Here is a 26,285-nt window from a genome sequence, read left to right as displayed (position 1 = left end):
GGCCGCCAAGAGCACAGCACGTGCTGTGCCCCTTTCTCGGGCAGGGAGCGTGTCTTACTTGCCCTGGGTAGGGAGGTTTCTGGCAGGGGTGTGGCTGGGGAAAGGGGGGCCCTGGTTTAGTTACAGATGCTCCGCTGCATCATCTCACGTAATCTTCAAAAGTGCAAAGAAGGTGTCAGCCCATCTTCCAGCCAGGAAAACCGAGGCTCCAGGAGGTGAGGTGACCCACAGCTGGGGACGGACCCACAGCCAGTAAACTCCGGCGTCAATTTCCACCCTGGTGGATTTCTTAATGAGAGCAGCCGGGGTTCGACGAGGACGTGCAGGCCAGGCCCAGGAACAGCGCCCACAACAGGAAGCACAATCCTGCATTGTGATCGGCAACGTAATTATTAGGGAGGGTCGGTCAGATACCTTATTGGGCCCCTGAGGTTCCAGGCGCCAGGACCAGTGGAAACCAGAGAGACCATTCCCGGCTTTCTCTGGCAGCAGCATGCACACGGGAAGGAGGCAGGCACGGAGGAGGCAGTAAGGGAATCCACACGTTCAGAGAGGGCCATGCCACAGAGCAAGGTGAAGGGCCCCAGCAGAGGAGCAGGAGCTGTCCTCCCTCCGGAAGCCCCGGAACTTTCTCTCTCCCACCCCCGCGGCTTTCCCCCGGGAGGCGGGATGTCTGTTCAGTGCAGCTGAATTCCTCCTGGAGTCCAATCCAACAGGTCTGGCTCTCCTCCACGCGTCGTTAAAGCAGATCTCAACATTAAGCATTCAAGAAAGCCGGGCCTGCAAATATTTACCTTTCGTTCAACAGCTTCCGACCCTCCCCTCAGGAGGCCCCATTAAGACGCCCTCCTCGGGGATGGGAGGCAGGGTGACTGGGAGAGCTTAATTCCAGACATTTCTCTGAGCAGGAGAGGCTGTTCAGACTCAGGGGGAGGCTCCCCAGTCTCTGCTCTGCTCCGCATGCGTGTGCACATGTGCACGCGTGTGTGTGCATACACACACACACACACACACACACACCCCTTTCTTCCACATCCCACTGCATTTCAAAACCTCTAAAATTGTCCTCAGTCCAGGGTACAGCAGGAGAGGCCTGGAGGAAGGGGGATCCACAAATGCCTCTCCCCCAGACAGGAATGGCAGGGATGCCTGGGAGACCCTGCACCGTCTCCCAGGGCACCAGCCCCACTCTCACCCTGTGACCCTCGGCAGACTCCCCTCATTCACCCCTGCAAACCCAGCTCCCACCTCAGTGTCAGGCAGAGGCTTCTGACCAGTCCTGAGAGGCCACACCTCACGAGACTGACCGTGGCCTGCTTCAAATCCCAGCTCTAGCACTTACCAGCTGTGTGACCTTAGACAAGTCACTTTACCTCTCTGTGCCTTGATTCTGCATCTATAAAATGGGGACACAATAGTACCTACCACCTCACACAGGGGCTGTGGAATTCACTGAGGCCACAATCTAGAGCAGACAGAAGAGTGTTTGGCACAGGCCATGCACCATACGTCTGCTGTGGTTATTCATACGGTTATTAGATTCCCAGTATCTGAAATGCCGTCTCCTAGGCCGATCATCCTAAACTCATCATTACCAAGCTTTACGTTTCACATGAGTAGCAGACGAAATGGATGCCTAAACACAAAACGTACCCAGCACATCACCTGGGGTATCAAAGTGTGACTTCCCAGGCTGCTGACGGCTCAGGGCTCTCCCACTTGGGGTCGGAGGACACTGGCCCAGACAGGCTCAGTGCCTTACCCGAAGTCACACAGCAGCGAAGCCACAGGACTGGAACATGCCTACACGCAGATTGAGTCTTCCTTCCACCCCTTGCTCCTTCCACAGCAAGCCCCAGCCCCAAGGAGGAGGGAGCAAAGGCACGGTGGGCCCCCGGGACCTCCCCCGTCCTGTCCCTGGCTGCAGTTCTGAGGACACTGGCCACTGCACCCGTGCAGAGATCTATCCATGTGCTCTGAGCTCTGAGTGGGGAAGGCACCAAAAAAAAAAAAAAAAAAAAAAAAAAAAAAAAAAAAAAAATAGAACAGCCCAGCTAAGCTGAAATGCTCTCCTCAGAGAGGAAGGGAAATAAAATTTGATGAACCTCTGCATAATGTTCAAGTTATGAACGCGTAAAGTGATATTCTGCACATATGCTGGGTCCCATTCATCTGCCCCCACATTGCTGGGGCCTGAGCTGTTAGGGACCGTTCCAACCAGGGCACTGGCAAACGGCAACTTCTTGCTGATGGGGTACTGTCTTCTGTCTCAGCAAAACAGGGCTGGCCGTGGGTGCCCGGGCTCTCCCACGGCCGAGGCGGCAGCTGGTGCAGTGTTAATGGGGCGCTTTCAGACATCGGGCTGTATGGCTGCTATAAACGCTTCCTGAGCTCCTACTGGGGGTCCCGTGAGACGCCAGTCACTGCCACCTTCTTAATGAGTGTGCTCTGTCCACGCCCGGGGGCAAGGCGGCCCTGTATGCCTGGTTAGTCTGACTCCCCTCCCGGCCCCAGCTGCCCCGGGACTGGACCCCTGACCTGGGACTTTGGCGTGGGGGTGCTGGGAAGCTAAATCGCATCCTGATGATCATAAAGCTTGAGCTGAATGAGCGTGAGGCACAGCCAGGCCCGAGGCCTCCCAAGAGAAGAATTCAGTTTACGACCCCGAGAAAAAACCAATTTAATAAGCACCTACTAGGGGGCCTGGCCTAGTTGTAGGTGCTCGGAATACAGTGGGGAATATGACAGTGAAGGCCTTCTGCCGTGGAGCTCACAGCCTGCAAACTATCCAACAGACAAACAGAATAAGGTCAGATTGTGTAGGTGCTCTGAAAACAACAGCGACTAGAACAGAGTGTGTGGGGCAAATTTAGACCGAGTGATTAAGGAAGGCCTCTCTGAGCAGGCGGCATTGAAGCCGAGGCCTGAGTGACCCAGCCAGCTGAGTCTTCTAAGCAAGGGCGTAGCAAGTGCAAAGGGCCCCAAGGGGGTGAGCTTGCAGTGCTCAAGGGACAGAAGGGACACCCACGTGGCACAGGAGAGACAGGTCCGTGTGTGCCTCTACATGCGACTCCTAGGCTTGAAGCCCTTCTAATGCCCCGCAGAGAGTCCAGCTCCTCGATGCTGCCCAGCCCCGCAGCCTCCTTCCCCCTTTTCCTCCCCAGGCTCTGTCATCACTCTGGACAACCCTTCAGTTCCCTGCCACTGAGAGGCATTATTACACATCCAGTGTGTTCTCCTAAAAGCAGACCCTGTGATAAGGATTTGACAGGTAGTTTATTCAGGAGGTGGTCCCAGGAAATATGCTAACTAGAAAGTTAGCCTATCTTCCACTCATTCATTATCCACCATCCATCCATCCATGCATGCATCCATCCATCCACCCACCCACCCACCCGTCCACCCGTCCGTCCATCCATCCATCCATCCACCCAGCCACCCACCATACATACATACACCCAACCACCCATCCACCCATCCACCCATCCAACAAAACATACATACACCCAACCACCCATCCACCCGTCCACCCACCCATCCGTCCATCCACCCACCCAACAAAACATACATACACCCAACCACCCATCCACCCACCCACCCACCCGTCCATCCATCCATCCATCCACCCACCATACATACATACACCCAACCACCCATCCACCCACCCACCCATCCACCCATCCACCCATCCACCCACACACCCACCCAACAAAGCATACATACACCCAACCACCCATCCACCCACCCACCCACCCATCCACTTGTCCATCCATCCATCCATCCATCCACCCACCCACTCACCATACATACATACACCCAACCACCCATCCATCCACCCACCCACCCATCCACCCATCCACCCATCCACCCACACACCCACCCAACAAAGCATACATACACCCAACCACCCATCCACCCACCCACCCACCCGTCCATCCATCCATCCATCCATCCACCCACCCACCCACCATACATACATACACCCAACAACCCATCCACCCATCCATCCACCCACCCACCCATCCACCCATCCATCCATCCACTCACCCACCCACCCAACAAAACATACATACACCCAACTACCCATCCACCCACCCACCCACCCGTCCACCCATCCATCCATCCATCCATCCATCCACCCACCCACCTACCCAACAAAACATACATACACCCAACAACCCATCCACCCATCCACCCATCCATCCATCCACCCACCCATCCATCCGTTCATCCATCCATCCGTCCATCCACCCACCCACCATACATACACCCAACCATCCATCCATTCATCCATCCATTCATACACTCACCATTTATTGTTACTTCCTCTATTCCCAACTGGACTCTGAGGACTCGGGTGATCAGATGCCTGGTGGTCAGTCCCTGACCTTGAGGAGACTGCTCCTCTAGCAGCCATCAACAAACAACCCCACTGCTGGGTCCTCTTTTCACTCAATGCTGTGACAGAGCCCAAGAAGGGGACCTGGGTTCATTCTCTGTGCACCCTTATCTTGGTTCTAAGAAGCATGGGGCTAAATGGCAAACTCTCAGACTCAGTTTTCTTCTTCTTAGTTCCTTGGGTTCTGAGCACAAGGCAACCTCATGTCCAACAAAACATCAAAATGTCCCAGAAATTCCAACGCAATGGGGTCCAAACTCTGCCTCACCCAGACCGTCCCTTCTACCCCACAACCGCCCAGGGATGCTTCTGTCAGATCACTCACTCCAGTTTTTGACTGGAGCCCTGTGGCCACTGAGGCTGAGCCCCAGGCTTTGGCTTCCCAATGGTGGCCAGAGGCAACCCCATGTGTACTGACCTCTCCCGGAAGTACTTGATGGCCTCAGGGTCTATGAAGGTTGGCTCCTCCCGGTGGCCCTGCTCAAAGACCTTGCGCTTGTGCCGGAACTCAATGACCGTCTTGGTGTAGGAGTTGAGTGTGGTGACGGAGGCTGCCATGCAGCAGGTAAAGGAGCCCCACGCCAGGCTGCCAACAGACGAGGAGAGAGGTGCCACGGTGAGGGTGGGCCGGGGACAGGAAACCCCACCCACCAGACAAGCGCTCCTCCTGCACAGCTGCCTCCTCTGGGCCAGACCTGAGCAGGTGCTGCCGTAGAGCAGAACAGGATTTGGTCCCTGCCCCGCTCACAGTCTGTGCACTGATGCAGACATGACAGAGTTCATCACTGGGAGGCAAGAAAAGGGCGAGGCCTTCTATCCAAGGGGGCCAGCCTCCGGGAAGGTCACCAGAACACAATGATGCTTGTGTTGCACAGGGTCTTGGAGGATGAGTGAGCCTTTGCCAGCGGGAAGGGCATCCCAGGAAGAGGGAAGGGAGTGCGCAAAGGTGTGGAGGCATGAGGCAGTAGAGAACAGTCTCCGGTCTGCAGGAGGTTGGGGATGCTGGAGTGAGGGAGAGCGTGATTAGGTGAAGTTGATGATAGAAAAGGGGATGGGGGCAGACACCCGAAAAGCTGGGTTCCATGGGGGTTAAATTACCTCTGTTCATGCATGCTTTGGGCAAGATGCTTAACCCCTCTGCCTCTTATTCCTCATATCACTTCAACGGACACATCAACAGCACCACTTCACGGCACGGTTGCAAGGGTTAAAGGAAATGAGCCATTCAAAACGTCTTAGAACAGTGGCTGGCGCATACAGCGGGCACTCAAGAACAGCTTGCGGTCATTACTACCATTGCTATTTTCAACCTTCTTACTACCCACCCACTTCTATCTGACTTCATCTCCAAACTCTCCCCGAGAGATTAAGTTATAACGACTCGTGTGGCTTTCTGTTCTCCACTTCCTCCACGCACAGCTGCGGACTCTTGGCCACATGCACCTGATGTGTATGCTGAGCCAGCTGGGGCTGGAGAATCTGTCCTACCGACAACTGGAAAGCAGGGAAGGGCGGCACGGGGGTAGGAGACCAGCTGTCCAGGCTGCTGCGTCTCTGACCCAGTGTCCGTTCTAGAAATGGTCTCCCACCTACTTCTGACCAGGAGTGGGTACCAGCCTGGTTCTACCGGTCAGGCCTCCCGGTCCCTGCTCCCCAGTCTCTGCCCTGATGACTGGTTTCCTCCAAATCAAGGGTTCAGCTTTGCTGCCCTGTCTCAGAGCATCCCGTCTCCCCTTTTGCCCGCCACCCATTGGGTCTCTCAACGTGACCACCACGCATTCCTCAAGGTCAGTGCAGCCCATCTCCCACACCCACTGCTCTCCTCTTTGTCAGCCCCTGGCCATCCAGAAGAAAAGCAAGGGGAAGTATGCGGATTCAGCCTTTTTCCCAAGGATCCCCTATCATCACCTGAACTTTATCACCAAAACCATTAATGGATTCCTTGTTCTTTCATGATAATGAGCTAATTTGATCTCCCAGAAACTCTGAGTAGCTGTAATAGACAGGCATGAGGTCCACTTGGCCCCCTCTTAGAGCGGCCTTGTCCATCAAAGAGTCCAGTAGGTGACCCCGCCCCCCTGTTCATACATGACTGGATGAGGGCTGAACATCTGGGAAGTTGGTCCAATCAGATACTCTCTCCTCTGAGCAATGAAACTCAAGACTAGTTCAATGTGGGGTACGTGTTTAGACAGGTGGAAATTAAAAGCATGATGATGGCAAATGAAGAAGCAGGCTTTTTCTGGGATTCCACAAGGATACATAGGTTAGTTTTGCCTGACCAGCATCCATTCTGTTAAGGGACCAGTGCTCCCCTCTTCTCAGGTCATGTGGTTTGTATGGAGCTGGCCTCACCCCCCCCCCCAACCTTTAGGCGTGATCACATGGCCAACACCTGGCCAATGAGAGCATCACTTCCCTCTGGCCACAGATATTGGTTCAAGGATGGGCATGTGACACCCGATCCCAGGACTCTTGCTCAAGCTGTTGGAAAACAGGGCTCATCTTTCTCCTGGGGTACCACACGGGTGGGATTTGAGCCTGGAGCTGCTGGGGCCTGCCTTGCCACTATGCAACCTGCTAATGAGGCTGCCTCAAAGCAGAGCCACGAAAAGGAGCTAGATCCTTGACCTGAAGCCATTATCCCTGGATTTTTCAGTGATGGGTGCCCAAATTCCTTTATCAGATTTTTTTTCCCCTAGGCCAATTTGAATTGGGTTTCTGTCATTGGCAACCCAAGTTCTTATACAATTACTTTTTATACATTCCCTTCTTCTACATAGCTTAGTTTTAAAGTGAATTTCTAGTCTTGTCTAGGAGCAGGTCAACTACCAACTCTGATGACCCAACGAGAGGAGGAGTCTCTCTCTATCACATACCCCTGTTCAGTGTCCTCTCAGCCCTCACCACACCCTGTAATTCCCCTGTAGCTTTTTTTCCCCCTATTATTTATTATTCTTTGTTTTTAAATGAAACTTTCTATTTTGAGATAATTATAGATTCACATGCAGTTGTAAGAAATCATGCAGAGCGATCCATCCATGTACGTTTTCCCCGGTTTCCCTCATGGTAACATCTTGCAAACACAGAACAAGCATATTGACACAGATACAATCGAGATACAGAATATTTCCATCCATCACCGCAATGATCTCTCCTGTGGCCATTTTACAGCCACACCCACTCCCCTCCCAAACTCTGGCAACCAGTAATCAGTTCTTCATTTCTATAATCTTGTCATTTTAAGAATGCTATATAAATGGAATTGCACAGCATGTATCTTGGGGATTGGCTTTTTTACTCGGTGTGATTCTCTGGAGAGTCGTCCCTGTTGCATGTATCAACCATTTGTTCCCTGATATCGCTGAGTTTCTCCACATCTGCATCAGCATTTCATGTTGTCACTTTTTTTTTTATTTTAGCGATTCTGATAGATGTGTAGTAACACCTCATCATGGTTTCCATTTGCATTTTCCTAATGGCTAATGGTGGTGAACATCTTTTCAGTTGCTTACTTGCCATCTGTTTATCCTCTTTGGCAAAATCTCTGTTCATGTCTTCCTGCCCACTTTTTAATCGAGTTGTTTTGCTGCTGTTATTGTTTACCTTTGAGTTTTGAGTGTTTTCATTGATCCTAGCTACGAGTCCTTTGTCAGAGCGGAGGCTAACAAGTCTTTTCTTCCTCAGCAACTTGTCTTTTCAACCTCTTAACAAGGTCTGTCACAGAGCAAAAGTGTTTAATTTTGCTGAAATCCAATTTATCAAATGTTCCTTTTATGTTTTTGATCCAATCGATATTAAATCTAAGACCTCTTTGCCTAGGTCTAGATTCAAAGATTTTCTATTTTTTTCTTCTAAAAACTTTATCATTTCACAATGTATATGTAGGTCCACGATCCATTCTGAGTTAATTTTTAGATAAGGCATGGAGTTTAGATCGAGTGCTTTTTTGTTCTGTTTTGTTTTGTTTTTTTACCTATGACTGTCCAGTAGCTCCTGCAATATTTGTTGAAAAGGCTACTCCCCCCTCCACGGAACGGAAACGCATCTTTGTCAAATATCAATGAGGCATATTTTTGGGTTCCTTATTCCACACCGTTGATCTGTGTGTCTACCCCTCCACCAATACCACACAATCTAGACTACCGTAACTATGTATTAAGTCTTGAAGTTGGGTAGACTTCCCAATTTTAGCCTTCCACTTTTAGCCTTCTTTTTCAAACTTATTTTAGCTATTCTAGCTCCTTTGCCTTTCCTAATAAATTTTAAAATAATCTTACCTATACCTACAAGAAATCTTGCTGAGATTTTCACAGGAATTGCATGAAACTGTATACTAACTCGAGGAGAACTGACGTCTTCACCACAAACACGCTGTCTCTCTCCATCTATTTGGATCTTCTCTGATTCCTTTCGTTGGCATTTTGTGGTTTTCACCATGGAAGGCCTACAAATGTTTTGTTAGATTGATGATGAAGCGTTCACTGTGTTGAATGCAAATGGTATTGTATTTTTAGTTTTGTTGTCCAACTGTTCAATGCCGGTTTATGGAAACATAATAGGTTTTTACATTATTTGTCTCATATCCTGAGACTCTACTGAACCTATACATCAGGTCTAGGCATGTTTTGGTAGATGTCTTGGACTTTTCTACATAGACAATCCTGTCATCTGCAAACAAGTCTGGTTTATTTCTTCCTTTCCAATCTGTGTGCCTTTTATTTACTTTTCGTGCTTTATTGCACTAGCAAGAAATTCCAGCACTATGTTGAGGAAGAGTGGCGCTCCCAGTCTTAGGGAGAAAACGTTCAGTCCTGTTACTGCCTGCTGGGGGTGAGGTCCAGGCTCCCCGTGGGATTTCCACTGCCACTTGGGGATGGGTGGGGCTTGTTACTTTCCCAGCAAAGTGACAGTCCCAGCTCCCTACTCTGGCACCACCACAGCAGGTGAGGGGGCATGCAGTTAGGTGCCTCCTTATAGCCTGGTGAGGGGAGTCTAAGCTTGGCATGAGTGGGGGTCAAACCACAGTTGTTGGGGTTGTTGTTTTTTTTGTCTGTTATGTATCACTATACGGTTATTGCTAAACTTGCTAAACTTTCTGTCTTGGTAGGCTGCCCCTTTCCTGGTCTTTGGCTATAGAAAGCAGACTCCATGGTGTGTGTGTGTGTGTGTGTGTGTGTGTGCGCGCGCGCGCGTGCACGCCTTTTCACATTGCTGGCTTGCTGACTTCTTCATTTGTAGATCGGGATGCGCTAGACAAAAAGTACTCACCAATATGCTCTCAGTCCCTGGACAGCCTGCTGTCTCGTGTCTACCTTTTAGCATCCTCTTATGCTGCTTTATGTATAATGTTCCAGGAGTGCTAGCCGGGACTTAGCAGGAGGAATAGGGAGAAGGATGTCTATTCCATCATCCCAGAAGCGGTAGCTCCCCCAACTCCCGCCCCAGAACATCAGCTTCATGAAAACAGGAGCTTTGTTTTATTCCCGGCTATATGCTCAGCACCAAGGACAGTGCCTGGCACATAGCAGGTGCTCAATAAATATTTGCAGAATGAATAAACAGAGATTGAACAGCTATAAAAATACTGCCCTGCTTTTAATGTGGGTGAGGGGCTCAGAGCCTCATCCTCCCTGCCGTGCCTCATCCCAAGACCCCTCTGGGCCCTCACGCAGGACACTGTTTGAAAACCTCGGGACTGGAACACTTCCTGCTGTTTGCAGCTTGCAATTCTGAGCTGGTGCACCCCTGGGCTGCTGCCTGAGGTACGTGGGTGGTTGGCCTGGTTTTTGGAGCCAAGAGCAGAGTGGACACTGTGGGGAGGAAAGGGGAGGGTTATGGGGTGGACAGAGTGACTGTCAACCACTCTGTCCTCTGGGAGCTGTGGGGGGCAGGGGCAGGGGAATGCCGGGGGCCGATTCAGAGATGCATAGATGCCACCTTGCAGTGTCCCCCAGGCCCTCCTCCGTGGGAAGACTGTTAACTGACCACTGAGGGGGGCAACCCTAGTTCTCTTTCAGGCCAGACGGGCACAGAGTCATTGTGCCCAAATGCTCGGTCCAGGCCACGCTCAGTGCCCCAGAGCTGATGGGACCAGGAGCTGATGACGGCAGGTTCTGGGGCCCCAGGCAGTCCAGCCATGGCCAGCAGGCGTCCTTGGGCGGCCACACCTCTCCTTCCCTTCCCTGGTCTTAAACAAAAGGAGGCAAGAACCACCTGCCTTGAGGGACATGAGAAAGAGTGAGAGCTTCCTGCTGATCACATAGCCTCTCAGCAGGGACACCAGCAAACACATCCTCCCCAGTGGCTCTTTGGGGCCAAGGTTCTTCTACGGTCATGGCAGCAGAACCCCCCACCCCTAAGGGATCGATCTGCTGAAATGCCAGCTAAGGCCTGCAGAGAGGGCAGGGCAGCCGAGGGTCCTGAGAGAGAGAGAAGAAGCTAGCCTTCTGTTTCCACAGGGTTGTGGAGACTGGAAGGGAACAAGGGGAGGAAGGGAGGGGGGCAGCAGTGAGGCCATCACACTTCACACAGATGGGGTCCCAGAAGCAAACAGAGAGGCACCACCTCTCTGGGACCTGGCTCAACTTGCTGCTCTCTTGCTGTGTGACCTGTGCCAAATCGCTTAACCTCTCTGGGCTTCTAGCTCTTATAAAGCTACAACTCCACGATGCTCTCCTACCCTCAGTCTGCAGACTAAATGCTCAGGACTGGGGTTCCACTGTGTGTGTTGTGGTAGGAGGGGCCCTTTTTTCCTATCTTTCTCACTTTGATCAAATTGAAAACAGAAGCACAGAGTGACTAGCTTTCCCCTTCCCCGCCATCGCCAGGAAAACGGACACGTTGACATTCCACGTGGGGGTCACAACCTCACATTCCCGCAGACTCAGCTAGATGGTGAAGTGAGGAAAGTATAAGGCGAGAAGGAGTGGTGGGGACAGGGGTGAACCGGACAGCATGGGCCCCATCTATGGGGGCAGCCACCCCTCAGCTTCAGCCGCCGGCTGCCATGTGGCAATGCCAGTTAGGCAAGGACATAGCCCCTAATGGTCAAGAGAAGCCCAAAACTTGGATTTTTGCCTAAAATGTTTGCCTTTTTAGACAGTTAAAAGCAAATACAACTTTTATGGAACATCGTGGCAGGCCACACAAAACGTCTACTGGCCGGGTTCAGCCCCTGGGCTAAGGGGAGAGTTTTTTTTGGAAAAAAAAAACCCAAACAGGCGGGAGGGCTGGAGGGGCTCCGGGCTCAGGGTGAGGATGGGGTTCTGAAGCTCTATCACGGCCAAAGCAGCGAGCTGGGCAGTGACAGGAAGTCACGGCCAGGGCTGGATACTAAGAGAACACTAAAGTCCTGGGAGCAAATGTGAGCGGTGCATCCAGGGTGGATGGAGACCCTGTGAGGCATGCATTATTATTATCAACTCGAGAGATGAATCACTTGAGACGCTGGGTTGCTTGCCTTTAATAATAACACGCGTGGAGCACATCCTCTGTGCTAAGCACCTCACACGTGTTATTTCACATAGTCCTCATTGCAGCCCCTCCCTAAGGATGCGTCCCGCCGGGAGCCTCACCTCCCGGGGTTCATGCTTTGTGTGGGCCCCTTCTCCTTGAATCTGGCCCATCACTTGCTCTTGACCAACAGACGCAGCAGAAACGACAGTGTGACTTCTGAGGCAAGGTCACAAAATAAACTTGTAGGTTCTGCTCGGATCTCTCGGAATGCTTGCTCCCCGCAGGGGCCCGGCCACCGGCCTGGAGAAGCTGGTCCTGCTGACAGCCTAGCTGAGCCCCCAGCCCCCGGCCAGCACCCACAGCCAGTGCTGGGAGGGGCCAGCTTGGACCGCCCACCCAGCCAAGCCCCAGATGACTCCAGCCCTGGCCGGCATCCCACCAAAGCGTCATGGAAGACGCCGAGCAAGGAATACCCAGCTAAAGCCAGTCAACCCGTTAAGCCATAAGAGACAATAACACATTTTTATTTTAAGCCACTACATTTTAGGGTGATGTGTTATAAATCCACAGAAAACTGACAGACTGCTTGCCAAGAGACTCGGGCCATCTCCCCATTTTACAGCTGAGGATACTGAGGCACGGGGAGGCGGAGGGACCTGGTGCGAGTCCACGGCTGGTGAGGGTCAAAGTGGGGATATGCTCCCAAGCTGTCTGAGCCCAGAGGCCACCCTTCAACCACCCCTCCGCAGTGCCTGCCCCCAGCGGCCCAGCAGTGCATGTCGGCAAGGTGTGAACGAGGCCGTCTGACTCTCAACCGTGGACCCTTCCCCTTCCTGGGCACGTGTGCCTCCCAGAAGCCGGTGCCCAACATCAGCTGGGCATCTCTGATCCCCGACCTCCCAAGTCTCCGCGGCCTGTCTCGCTCTGCTGGGTGGGGAGGCAGAGGCTGGCGCTGTCTGGCCTCAAAGCTGCTCTCCTGCCTGGTGCCTGGGGCGGGGATGGGGGAGGCGCTGGGGCCAGAATTTTGACAAACGGCCTCACACATATTAAACAAGAGAAATGACACAATGACGCTGCACAGCCCTGGCGAGGCCCCAAAAGCAAGGGATGAAAAATGGGGCTGATCCATCTTGCAGGCCTTGGTGACAAGAAGAAATGGATCAGCCCTAATAGGGACCGCACGTTGGGCCCCGGCCTTAAATAAGTCAGATGAGAATGAGGCCAGCCCCAAGGGAACAGGAGCAGGGCAGGAGGCCTGGCTTCCCGGGAAGGAAAGCTTCCCATGGCCGACACCCGCAGGGGTCGGAGAGTGCCAGGGCGGAGAGCCAGGGGCTTCTAGAATCCTATTGCTACTTAAGGCTGTGGGACTCCGGGTGCGTGACCCAACCTTTCTGAGCAACACGGGGGGGGGGGGGTTGTGTGTGTTAAATTTCATATGGAAATCGGTAACATTAGAAGGGCTGGTGTTTGAGAGCACTTCCCGTGTGTCAAACAGCGTGCCACGCACATCCACAAAAAGTGTCTACGTATCACCCCGTTCTCGCAGAGGCAGAATACAGAGGTTAGGAGTGTGGGCTCTGAGGCCACACTGCCCGGGTTCAGATCCCAGCCCTGCCGCTCAGCGGCCAGAGAGAGCTTGGGCGGGTTACTTAGGTTGCCTGTGCCTCAGTTTCCTCTCCACAAAACTTCCACCGCACCGCGCCGTTGCGATGGTGACATACCAGGCCTCGATACGTGGCACAGGTGGTCACACACGTGCTCACACCCAAGAATGTTCATTCCTTTCCTTTGCCCCCTTCTCTAGCTCAGGTGACCACCGTCCAAGGTCAAGAGCTCAGGCGACAGCTGCTAGGAGGAGGGAAGTGTAGGGCAACAGGGGGCACCAGAGCCTTAGCTGGTTTCCCCGCGAGCCTTCCACTTAACAGGGATCAACAATGGTGTTGGGAGGGTCAAGGTCCCTTTAAGACACGTGCCTTTGCAAAGCAGAAACCAAACAGAGGGTGGGAAGGGGTGAAATTAGCAAGAGTCCCCAGTGGTCTGGAAGGGGGTCCTTCTTACTTGAAGCTCTACTCCTACTCCTACTCCATTCTGAGGATCCTCCAAAGTCTCTGTACCTCCTGTCCCCTCTGCCCAGCACATTGTCTTATTCCCTTCTCCACATTTTGCCCGATCACATTCTCCCCAGAGGACCCTCCCTGCCCGAAGCTGGGTCAGCAACCCCTCCTCTGTGCTCCCACAGCAGTCTGTGAGCCACCCCCATATCCACATTACAGCTTGTTTCCTTGTCTCATTCACCTGTCACCACGCTGTCTTCACCACTGCTGTACCCCCAGCACTTAGGAGAGCGGCTGTCCCCGAGTAAGCAATCGGTAAATGCATGTAAAGTGACTGAGTGGATAAGTGATTCCCGGCCACCAGAGGCAGGCCTGCATACCTCGTGTAATGGACAACTGAGGTCGTTGTCTTTCCTCCTTCTGATAACCCCGCCTCACCCCTAATTTTCCACTGGGGAGGCTCCTCCTCCTGTCTCTGTCCAAGGGATTGGGTGGGGCCAATCCCGCCGCCTGGACCTTGTGACTCAGGCCAGACCAATCAGGGTCGAGATCATTGGTCACGGGATGGGCACACGACTTAAGCTAATCCAATGACAGCCGTAACCAGGATTTTGGCGGGAAATATGGGAAAGAAGCCTCATCTCTCTGCTGGTATTGCTATTTTTGTAAAATGGAAGCCTAGAGCTGGGCATGGTGACCATCTTTGCTTAGGGAAAAGCTGCCTGTGAATGAAGACGAGACAAAGGACAAAGGGAACAGAGACAGGCAAGGGGGCGGGGAGAGCTCCTGAGAAATCACCCGAGCACCTGGACCCAGCTGTGCCTGGGGCAGATGCTCACCCAGCACCCATCCCGGTCATTCACCACCGAGTTTTGGGCTCATTCCTCGCCCGAGAGGTAAGCGGGGGCAAGCGGAGCCAATACGCTCCTGGCCCTCCCTCAGCGGTGGTGATGATTCGGGAGAGAGAAGATGACCCGTGGCCCCTGATGGGCCCATCAGGGGGAGACCGGGGACTTCGGTCAACGTTGGGGAAAGAGGAACCCTCCCTTCCCCCGTATGTGGAGGAAGAAGCACCAGGAGGGAGCTTTCTCACCACCAGGAGGAAAGCCCACCCAGGGACAGGGTTAAATTCGCAGAGGGTCACGACGGATTTTTCCGTCGTGACCCGAGGCCCCCCAGCTGACCCAACTGGACTTCTGGGTCACCCGAACTAACACACACCCCTTGTTTACTTGGCTCGGGAGTCTACTGATTCTGTCTTGCTCTTGCATACAAAACTTATCAGACCTCCCAGGCCCGCCCACCCCCACCGCCCCCAACTCATCAGCTTCCACCTCCACCTTCCAGAACAGCCTGTGTGGCAGGGGTCGGAAGCTTTACTCTGTAAAGGGCCGGGCGGTGAACATTTTAGGCTTCGTGGGCCACTGAGTGTGGCCTGCAACCGCCCAGCTCTGCCATTGTAGCGTGAAAGCAGCCACAAGACAACGCGTGAATAATGACAGTGGCTCTGTCCCAATAAAACTTTATTTATGGACACTGAAATTTAAGGTGCACATTATTTCCACACATCACAAGATGTTATTCTTCTTTTGATTGATTTCAAGCATCTGAATATGTAAAAACCTTCCTTAAGTTGAGGGCTGCATAAAAGCAGGTAGTGGATGGGCCATAGTTTGCCAAGCCCAGAGCTAGAGTCTCAAAGTCCCTGTGCACTCTGGGTTACCCTTGCCTTCTTCTGCCCTTCCTCCCTCGCCTGGGCCGAGCTGCCGAAGGCCCAGCATGCGTGGGGACTCTGGTGTCTGAAGGTCAAAGGCCACTTACCAGAAGGACCATCCGTAGTCCCAGGAGTGGGGTCTCCAGTCTTCAGGGCCGAGGCTCACGGTGACCTGGAACACCTGTGTGTACATCATGTGGGCGACCATTCCCAGGAGGCCTGTGGGGGGGAGCAGAACAAGAGGTCAGGAAGCAAGGTGGAGCTCTGTCCACCTTTGTCCTGTGGGCCTGTCAGTGCTGGGGGACTGGCACGGAAGGGGAAGGGCCGTTGGTAGGACCAGAGCGGGGAAGCCAGAGGGTGGTGTTTTCTAAGCCAGCCAAGGAGCTTGAGTCTGAGCAAAAAGATACAGGGAAGGCGTGGAGAAATTAAACAAGGGAGACACAGGGTCAAATCTGCACGGATGGGCAGACTTTTTCTTTGTCTTTTTTTTAAGTTTACTTATTTATTGTGAGAGACAGAGACATCATGAGTGGGGGGCGGGCAGAGAGAGAGAGAGAGAGGGAGAGAGAGAATCCCAAGCTGTCGTCTGGGAGCCTGACTCGGGGCTTGAACTCACGAAACCGTGAGATCGTGACCTGAGCCGGAACTAAGAGTCAGATGCTTAACCGCCTGAGCCACCCGGGAGCCCCGAACCTTTTCCGGTAAGTACCAGGTAAGTAGATATTTCAGGCTCTGTGGTCCACGCAGTCTCTGTTGTAACTACTTCTCTACTGTCGTAGCACAAAAGAGTCAGAGACAATAAACGTATGAATGGATGAGTATGGCTGTGTACCAATAAAACTTTACAAAAACAGGCACCGAGCCAGATTTTAACCCGTGGGCTATAGTTTGCTGATTCCTGCGTTAGGAGGTCATTTGGGAGAAGCAGCCTAGAGGGTATTTTTCAAACTGCAGGTGCTGATTCGCTAGATTAGTGGGTCATGAAATCACCTTCAACGATTGCCACTGTTGACTGCCACATTAAAAAAAAAAAGAAGAAGAAGAATGGAACAGAATGGAACGGAATAGAAATATCTGATACATCAAATGTAGCAGGAATGAATATTGTTTTGGAGAACTTTTCAGTTCTATGCATGTGTACATGGGCGCAGTGACTGAAACATGAAATGTTTTTCTGCGGCTCATGGTCAAAAATCTTTGAGCCCACTGGCTGGAAGTCTTCCACCACGTTTTCATCACGTAGCACGGGGCAAAGCCTCACTCTCTGAGCTTCAAGTCCTTGAATCCGAAGACGAGGATTGTGACACGTAAGGCAAAGAGTAAGTGAAGTGAGGCAAGGCAGCCTCAAGTCTGTGCTCAGTGGCATGTAATCATTATAGTCACCAGGATTATTATAAACCTGGGGACATTTCTCTGTGTGGACTGTGGCATCTGGAGCCCTCAGGAACCTAACCTTAAGATAGAGTGATACCGGGGCGCCTGGGTGGCTCGGTCGGTTAAGCGTCCGACTTCGGCTCAGGTCACGATCTCACGGTCCGTGAGTTCGAGCCCCGCATCGGGTTCTGTGCTGACGGCTCAGAGCCTGGAGCCTGCTTCGGATTCTGTGTCTCCCTCTCTCTCTGACCCTCCCCCGTTCATGCTCTGTCTCTCTCTGTCTCAAAAATAAATAAACATTAAAAAAAAATTAAAAAAAAAAAAGATAGAGTGATACATTATTGATGAGAAGGGGAGGGGTAGATAACAAGAAGAAAGGAAAACACCCATGTTTGTGCACCTGCTATGTGCCAAGCACTCTGTATGATTACTTCTTAATTTTCATAACAACCCTCTGAAGTATCATGAAGTACCTTGATCAGGACTATGTACCGTTGTTCAGGTTGCCCACTGCACATCTCCATAGGGCCCCATTCCCAATACAGTCTATGTTGAAGCAGAGTTGAAGCAGAACCATGCCTACAAGGCCGTATGTGGTAGCCCTGAATACGATTATTCCATTCCACAGGGGAGAAAATAGAAGCCCGGAGTGGGAAAGTCTGTCCAAGGTCACAGAGGGAGTCAATGGCATAGTTGTGACTGGTGCCCATATCCAAATGCCCTCAACTCCAAGGCTCTCCACCCTCTCCCCTCTTCTTGAAGAGGAGGCCAGAGAAAAGATGGAGATAAGGAGTGGAGAGATGGAGGTTCAGCAAAGGCAGAAGTAAAGAGGGAGTGGGGTTCTGTGTCCTGGAACCCAGGGTGGGGAATGGAGGGAGGAAGCCATCCTGTGTTCCCACAGGGTGAAGATAAATGGTTAACAACTGATTCTCCAGAGGCAAAAGAAAAGCCCTGATTTGTGGCGTCTGTCAGGTTCCACGGTGCAACTACGGCCAATGCCAAGCGACCAATGTGAGGTCACGGAAGGCAGAGCAGAGGAGAGGTGTGCCCAGTTGGCACCAGTAGGCTCCAGCACACCTCGTGCCTGACGCCAGTCACTGGACCCCAGGCCCAAAGGAGACCAAGGACTCTGTGGTTGTCTGCGTCTCTGAGCCTGGGTCAGCCCCTCATAGACACTTCTCGCTATTCTCTGACTGCAGATTAGAGCTGGTGGGGAGCCCTTGAGTCAGGAAATCCCAGGGAGGAAATCCAGGCACCACGACAGGTGCTGAGGCCTCCTCAGGAGCCTCCTAAAAGTCCATCCTCCCCCAGGCTGTCTCTGCCAGGCCCGAGTACATCCTAGACCACATCCTTAGTTGTGCCCTGGCAGGTGGCGCAGAACTGACCCGGGCTATCCCACCCATTCGACAGCACCCTCTCTGGTCCTCTCTGCCTTGGCCCAGTCTGTTGAAAGGAGGCGAACGGTGAGCCATACGGATATCTTCTTTTTCGTCACTTGACACGATTCTGGGTGAACTTGCCAAGACGTACGTAACTGATATAGCTTATTCTTCGGAGCCAACGCATACAATTCCTTAATAACGAAGGAATAACGAAGGAATTGTTTTATCTACCCAATCAATGGATGGTACTAGGTCTTGTCCCGTTTTCGGCTCTACAAGAAATGCTGCGATGAACACCTTTCTACAAATCTTTTGGGGGATGCAAGCAAGTACTGCTCCAGATGGAATAATAAGAGTTGCTGGGTCATAAAGTATATGCATTTTAAATTTGAGTCAATGTCAGAAAATTGCTCTCCTGCATGGTAGCCCCATCATGTGTTTCTGCCAGCTGTCTGGGGGTACTTACCTAAACCTTCACCAACACTGGAGATGCCAAAACATGAAAAGCTGTGCCCATCGCATGATGCAGAATGACACCTCAACATTGTTGTAAATTTTATATTTCCCTCATACTAGTGAGCTTGGGCGTGTTTCACACGTTTATTGACCATGCCTATCTCTGTCTGTATAGCGCCTGTCTGTATCCTTTGTCAATTTTTTCTTTAAAAAAAAAAGCATTTTCTCTTATCAGTTGGTAGGAATTCTTTATGTATTCTAGATACTAATCCTGTCTGTCACGCAGACTACCCAAGAGTTTACTGCTCTGTCTTTTCCCATGTACCAAACACCTTTTTGTTTTTTTAAATTAATAGACTTTACTTTTTAGAGCAGGTTTAGGGTCACAGAAAAAGTGAGGGGAAATTATGGAGAGTTCCCATGTGTCCCCAGTCACCACCGCCACAATCTCCCGTATGATTAACATCTTGCATTCGTGTGGTACATTTGTTACAATTGATGAGCCAATACTGATCCATTATTATTAACTAAATCCTGAGTTTACATTAGGGTTCACTCTTCGTGTTGCACATTCTATGGGCTTTGATAAATGTATACTGACAGGTAACCACCATTACTGTGCCGAATCGTTTCATAGCCTCAAGAATCCCCTGTGGTCCACCTTTTTACCCCTCCCTCCCTCTCTGCCTCCCTGAACCCCTGGCAAACACTGATCTGTTTACAGTGTCCACAGGCTTGCCTTTTCCAGAATGTCATATAGTTGGAATCACATAGTACATAGCCTTCTCAGGCTGGCTTCTCTCACTTAGCAATATGCACTTAAGGTCCCTCTCTGTCTCTTCATGGCTTTTTAGTGCTGAATAATGTTCCATCGTCTGGACCCATCACAGGCCATTTACCTGTGGTCCAGTTATCTGTGGAAGGACATCTCAGTTGCTTCCAAGTTTTGGCAATTGTGAATAAAGCTGCTTTTGTCAAACACTTTGATATCTGATATAGTCAAATTTACCAGGCTTTTCCTTTGCAGTTTTCACATGCTGTGTCTATCTTTTTGGAAAAGGAACACCTGTAAATGCATTGTCCTATATTTTTATATTAATTCACCTAGAATTTATCTTGGTGAATGGTGTGAGTTAAGGATGTAAGTTAAGTGTTTTTAATGAGTAGCTGATTGTCTTGAATCCTTATAGAATGACCTGTCCTTTCCCCCACTGATTTCATTTTTATTTTATTTATTTTAATTTTTTTAAATTATTACGTTTCTTTATTTTTGAGAGGCAGAGAGAGACAGAGCATGAGTGGGGGAGGGGTAGAGAGGGAGACACAGAATCGGAAGCAGGTTCCAGGCTCTGAGCCGTCAGCCCAGAGCTCAACGCAGGGCTCGAACCCACGAACTGTGAGATCACGACCTGAGCCAAAGTCGTGAGCCACCCAGGTGCCCCTGATTTTATTTTTATTTTATTTATTTATCTTGAGAGAAAGAGACAGCACGAGCAGGGAAGGGGCAGAGAGAGACAGAGAGAGAGAATCCCAAGCAGGCTCCACACTGTCAGCACAGAACCCGATATGGGGGACAATCTCATGAACCATAAGATAATGACCTGAGCCAAAATCCAACTGAGCCACCCAGGCGCCCCTTCCCCGCTGATTTTAAATGACACTGACATTCCAAGCCCCACCTGTACATGAGTGTTTCCTGATGTCACTCTGTTCTACTGGTGTGCCTCTGTTCTTGTGTCAATGCCACACTCTTTTACCCCTTATAAGTCACAGTAGAGTCTGTTATCTGGGAGGACAGCCTACCCCCCGCTCACTTCCCAGTGCTCGTTCCCCCTAGAATTGCTGCCTTACCCAGGAACCTTGCGCCTTTAGTGGGGTCCTGACCCCTTCCCTAGCCCCAACCAGTCCCTTTCTGGGTTTGTGGGGGTGGGGGGGTGGGGCGGAGGGCTCACTCTCCAAACCCTCAGCTGTTCTAACTTCTTGAGTTTCTTCTGCACTATGCCAGTCCAGATGCTCTCCGAGTTATGTGGCCTCTGCGTGTCTTGTTTTCTCATCTATAAAATGGGGACATCAGTAGACACAGGTAATCCCAACGAGCATCTACAAACGAAGGAAAGCGTTCAGGAGAACAACCACTCCTTCTATTAGGGCAGTGGGGACATGATGAAAACACCTAGCGAGACCCAGAAGCCAGACCCAGCCTGTTGGCAGAACAATTTTCTAAACTGTTAGTTTGGAAAAGCAGTGATTTCTCAATCGGATTCCATTTACTCCCAAATATGAAAGGCCGTGCTTTAAGAAAAGTCAATAAATGAAAATTATTTCCTCATTCAAAGAATTCAAAGATAGGCTGGTGAGTTTCTCTGACTGCCTTTTGAAGAGTCTCCTTTAAACATCTGATCCTCGCCTGTGTTTCTGGAAGCATGTCTGTTCTGCACAGGGAAGTCCGTGGTAGCGTCTGTCACACAAACTCTCCGCAGAAGGAATTGTTTCCAACTCCTGCGAATTAGAAAGTGACTTTCTGCAGTTACCGCCCCTCCTGAAATTGGCATGAAGGAGGCTTTCCTGCTCTGCGACTGCTGCTTCCTGGCGGCCGCACACCAGGAAGCGAAGGGCCGTAAATCTCATTTTCCAACTCCTGACACCGTAAGTGGGGGCCCCGACCCACCTGGTGAGGCAGGCGTGGCTCCTTCCAGCCCCTGGGGGACACAGGAGGGCACTGGGGGCGAGGCTGACTGCGGGGTCAGAGCTGACCCCAGAGCGGGCAGGGCTGCCGTGACCCCCGCCCTGGCCTCCGCTGCTCACATTGAGGAAGGGAAAAGTCTGCTTTTAAGTCCAGAGGGGCTGGCGTGGGCCCAGAGGGAAGAGACAATGTCGGGAGGGTCAGGACATTAGGCCCAGGGTAAAGCCACAGTGAAACAAAATGAGCACCAGCTATGTGACCTTGGGTAGGTGACCTCCCGTTTCTGTGCCTCAGTTTCCTCAACATAACACAGGGATAACAATAGCACCTACCTCATGGACTCATATGAGTATCCAGTGGCTTATATTCGTAAAGCATCTAGAACAGTGCTTGCATGCAGGAGGTCCTATAGTGGTGTTTATTGAATGAATGAATGAATGAATGAATGAATGCTTGAGGCTCACTATATGGGCCCTCTAGACTCTACACTCGTCCAGGAACCCGGTTTGTGGTCCCCAGCACTCGGTAATATGTGTTGAATGAATAGATGACCACGGATGTCAAGGTGCGTGGGGGAGGGGCACTAGGCTGCCTGGTGGGAAGTCCTGGGTCTGGGATGTGGGAATGAACGAGGGCAGGGCCAGATTTTGGCAACTTTGGAGAGCGAGTTGTCTACAGGAGCTAAGATGCGAGTCATCATTCATTTATTTATTATTCATTAATTCAATCAGTCAATGAATATTTATTGAATGCTTTTCATATGCCAGGCATTGTTCTAGCGCGTGGGGACCAGTGACACAGACAGACCGATGCCTTGCCCTTGAGGCCCAGACAACGAGCACGTAGGTTAACGAGAACACATCAGGTAGTGAAAAGTGCCACGATGCATTATAAAATAGGACAATGTGACAGGAGAGATCCCAGGGGCTGCTCAGACTGGGTGGTCAGGGAAGCCCTCTCTGGGGAGGTGACGTTTAAGCAAAGGCTTGAATGGGAGCTGGAGGCAGCCACAAGGAGGTCTGGGGAAGAGCACTCCAGTCAGAGGGAGAGGCCTGGTAAAGGCTGAAGGCAGGATCCTGACCTGGTGGGGTGGGGGGAGGGAGAAGAGGCTCCTGCAGAGGGGGACGGACAAGGTGTTTCGAGACCGGCCAGGAGGGCGGGCGGTGGCCAGGATCTGCCGGGCCACAGTGATGAGCCCGGCTTTTATTCTAAGCGTGACCGAAGCCAGCAGAAGGCCAAAGCAGGGGCCCAATTTATGTTTACAGCACATTCCGGTTACTGGGTAAGGAGAGAGGATGCAGGAGGGGTGGGGAAGAGGGTCCCCCGGCTGGGAGGCCTGAGGCTTGGCCCAGAGTTGCTGGCAGCTCCGGGGCAGGTATGCAGCTGCAGCCACCGGGACGTGCTGAGGGACTGGACGTGGGGCCGAGGGGACCTGGAGCCTAGGATGACCTCCGGAGTCTCGGTTTGGGCAACTGGGCAGACGGTGGTGCCGCCCACTAAGGCGAAGAAGATAAAGGAAGGAAGACGTTAGGTTGGGTAGGCTCCAACGTGGGCCACATTAGCTGGAAATGCCTATCTTACATGCAAACAGAGATAGCAAGCAAGTAGCTGGGTGTGCAAGTTTGGGGTTCGGGGAACAGTCCGAGCTGGGGATTAAATGCATGAGGCATTGGCAGAGAGAGAGAAATGACCTGCAGAGACGTCGTAGGAAAAGCAGGCCCCGGACAGAGCCGATGCCGGGGCCGAAGGCGATAGGAGGGAGCCAACAGCAGAGGAAAGCAGAGTGGCTTCACCAGGGCCGGGTGAAGCACCCAAGTCAAGAAGGAGGGAGCAGCCGGTGAGGTCAAAGATGAAGACAGACAAGTGACCATTGTATTTACCACCATGCAGGCCACTGGGGACAGGTGATCGGCGACAACAGGCTGATAAGAGGAGAGAAAGCAGCGAAATAGTCCCAGAGAAGGCAGAAGCGGGGGATAAAGGGGTGATGGTGGGGCTCAGGGAGGGCTGCTGAAGAGGGGAGATTGAGAGTGCTCCCGCGCTCACCCCAGGGGCGATCAGGTAGACAGGGGGACACTGGCAATCAGAGGAACCCCAGGGTGACTGCGGAAGCTGGGCAGAAGGAAGGTAGCAAGCCGCTACGCAGGACAAAGGGGCTGGAGGCAACTCTCCTCCTTCCTTTCCACCCAGCCGGGCAAGGCCACCAGCTAAGCGCGAGCCAGAGGGTGAAACAGTCTTTTCCGGGAGTGGGGGTGGAAGCGCACGTGGCCCGGGGCAGGGCTGTGTGCGTGCAGGACCTGTGCTCAGGAGCCTAAACCGAGACCAGGCCGCAGGGCAGCAGACGCCGGCGCTGGCACAGGACACGCGGGAGCACCGAGCCACGACGCGTCCCCGCAGCAGGGGCTGTGGTGGACCCTGGCCCAGGTGACCCCTCCTGCGGACACCGTCTCTGGTCCGGAGATGCCGCCTGGATCAGCATACGGAGCACTGATGCCCAGCTGGACTCCAGGACGCGTCTGGCATTTGACCTGGCTCCCTTTTGCGGGATTTGCACACGGGGCGCTAACGGCATGCTCCGTTTATTTGCGGTATCAGGGAAGCGGCCGATTGACTCATTTATAATGGAGTTTATTATTGAAGATGCTACGTTATTACTCGGAACGCTCAGAGAGCACTCGCGGCTAAATAAATACTCTTGTGTCCCCGGGCGCTGATCTGGATTTGCCAACATGCCACGCATGTCATGTCGGGATGGGACACAGAGGGGCTGGTGGGGACCTGGAGGAAGCTGAAACCCGATGACACAGCGCAGGATGGCGGCAAAGGGGACACCCCTGCTGGGGTGGCCTGACTTTCAGTTGATTAGTCACTGAGCACATATTGAGTACCTGCTGTGTGCCGGGCTCTCCTCCAGCTGTGGGGGATACACTGGGAGCCAGTGAAACAGCACCCCTCCCAGTGCTCTGGAGGGATGGGAGAAGCGGACAAGCTGGGGACGGGCATGTGCCAGGGCAGCCAAGGGGGAAGGCCAGGGGCCCTTGGGAAGCCCGGCTGGGCTCCCCGAGGAAGGTCAGAACAGAATGTCTCCCAGAGGAGGTGATTTCCAAGCTGAGAGTTAATAGCTCGGAGGGAGCGAGAAGGCGGGCCGGGCAGCGGGACCGGGACCGCAGGCAGAGCCCCCGGGCAAAGTGGCTTGGTGGGCTGTAAGGGCCTGAGGCAGGGCACGTGGGTGGGGGAGCTGCTGCTACAGGAATAAACAAGACACTGAAAAGTCCCAGAACCGTCGTAGGGAGTTTGGGCTTGGTCCCGAGGGCAAGTGGGCAGGGATCACGTAACTGTAAGCAAGAAGGCAAGAATCAGACAAGAATCAGACGTGCTTCTGTAAGATCCCTCTGGCTGGTGTGTAGAGAACGAGAGGGTGGGAGGGAGTCGGGAGAGGCCACAGCGGCGCCCCAAGCGACAAGGACCAAGGACGTGGCCCGGCCAAGGCTGCTGAGGTCAGGAGGCGGGCGGGCAGGTCACCAGGGTGGGTGGAACTTTGCTGAGATGGTTGAATTCCCAGTCAACCCGCAGGCACTGAGGAGCCCTGCCTCAGGAATGGGGAGAGACTGGGGGTAACTGGTGGGGCTGACCCAATTAACAACAGCTCTGGAAAGAAAACTTTGACATTCTAAAGGCTGGTATTTCATGACCACCATCCGTGGGGCGGCAGACAGGAAAATAAATCTCTTATCTGTACATTTCTAAAATATCCAGTTGTTTGGACAGAGACCAAAGGCTGATTCTGACTGTCCCTTGTGCCCTTTGACCTGGGAGGGACCACATACAGCGCGTCCTCGTGCACGGAAAACCGTGGCCAAGAAGCCGGGCTGAGGCTATGTTTAAAGCTTGCCCAGAACTATTTTTAAAGAACAGGCTATTTTTAGACACTCTCCCGAGAACCCGAAGCCTCTCTTGGTAGCATATTTCAGGGTTTAAAAAGTTCCTCCTTACACATAACCTAAATCTTTCCAGCTCCAATTTAAGCTAATTTCTCGCTCTGCCCTCGAGGACAAGGGGCCGAACCGGTTGGCTTCTTCTCAAGGGGAGCCTTTGGGAGCTTGGCAATTACCGAGTCGCCCCTCAACCTTGTCTGCCCGGTACTAGATCATTGCCATTGCTCTGCCCTTCCTGCAAAGGTCTCCTTTCAGACCACTTGAGTCATTAGCATCACTGCTTGTTTGGATTCTGCTCACTCTTCTATTTGCCTTTTAAAGTGAAGTGGCCCAAATCAGAAGTGGCATTTAATAGGGGGCCTTCCCATTTTAAAAACTAGGTTTACTGAACCACCACTGGCCTCGTCTACCCCAGTCACCTCCATCAAGCCCCGAGGCAATGAGCGGGCTCGGACCCTCCCCAACACCCCCGTCCCCACCCCCGCAGGTGGGGGTGGGGGTCTAGAAGGGTACTTGAGGCCATGACCCTAGTTCCTGGTGAGTCTTGGGGTAGCCCAGGGCAATCTGGTGCTGGGATGGCTTTTGATATTAAAAATCACAGATTTGTCCCCCCCCTCCCCCCACCCCCGGCATTTCTTCATTTGGGTAACTGGAGAGAAGATCTCAATGACCTCGGGGCACAGGTATCAGAGAAGACTGGGAAAACCAGAGTCAGAGTCCCAAAGCCCACACTGTAGGTGTTCACTGAAAAGGTTCGGAAGAGCGTTTGATGAAGCAGAGCCAGCTTCTCTCCCCTCCACCTGGAGACCAGGTAAGCTTCCCAGCCTGGG

At 52.4% G+C, this 26,285-nt stretch overlaps 1 protein-coding gene across 7 annotated transcripts in view; it reads right to left on the bottom strand.

The window, feature by feature from the left end:
- Positions 1 to 26,285, bottom strand: part of GSG1L (GSG1 like) — a 207,833-nt gene that overhangs the window by 24,460 nt on the left and 157,088 nt on the right. For 5 of the 7 annotated variants that reach the window (XM_042971343.1, XM_042971345.1, XM_042971346.1 and 2 more), the window contains 2 exons: positions 15,733 to 15,844; positions 4,818 to 4,985 (listed from right to left, as the gene is read on the bottom strand). In XM_042971343.1, coding sequence (XP_042827277.1) covers positions 4,818 to 4,985; positions 15,733 to 15,844 — 280 coding nt within the window. Of the gene's footprint in view, positions 1 to 410; positions 781 to 4,817; positions 4,986 to 15,732; positions 15,845 to 26,285 lie in introns of those variants that run through there. The other 2 variants (XR_006212352.1, XM_042971344.1) reach the window with 2 other exon arrangements.

The sequence above is a fragment of the Panthera tigris genome, chromosome E3, assembly GCF_018350195.1.
Source record: "Panthera tigris isolate Pti1 chromosome E3, P.tigris_Pti1_mat1.1, whole genome shotgun sequence".
In the NCBI taxonomy this organism is placed as follows: Eukaryota; Metazoa; Chordata; class Mammalia; order Carnivora; family Felidae; genus Panthera; species Panthera tigris.
The sequence above is the reverse complement of the archived record's forward strand: the minus strand, read 5'-3'. Positions and strand labels throughout refer to the sequence as shown.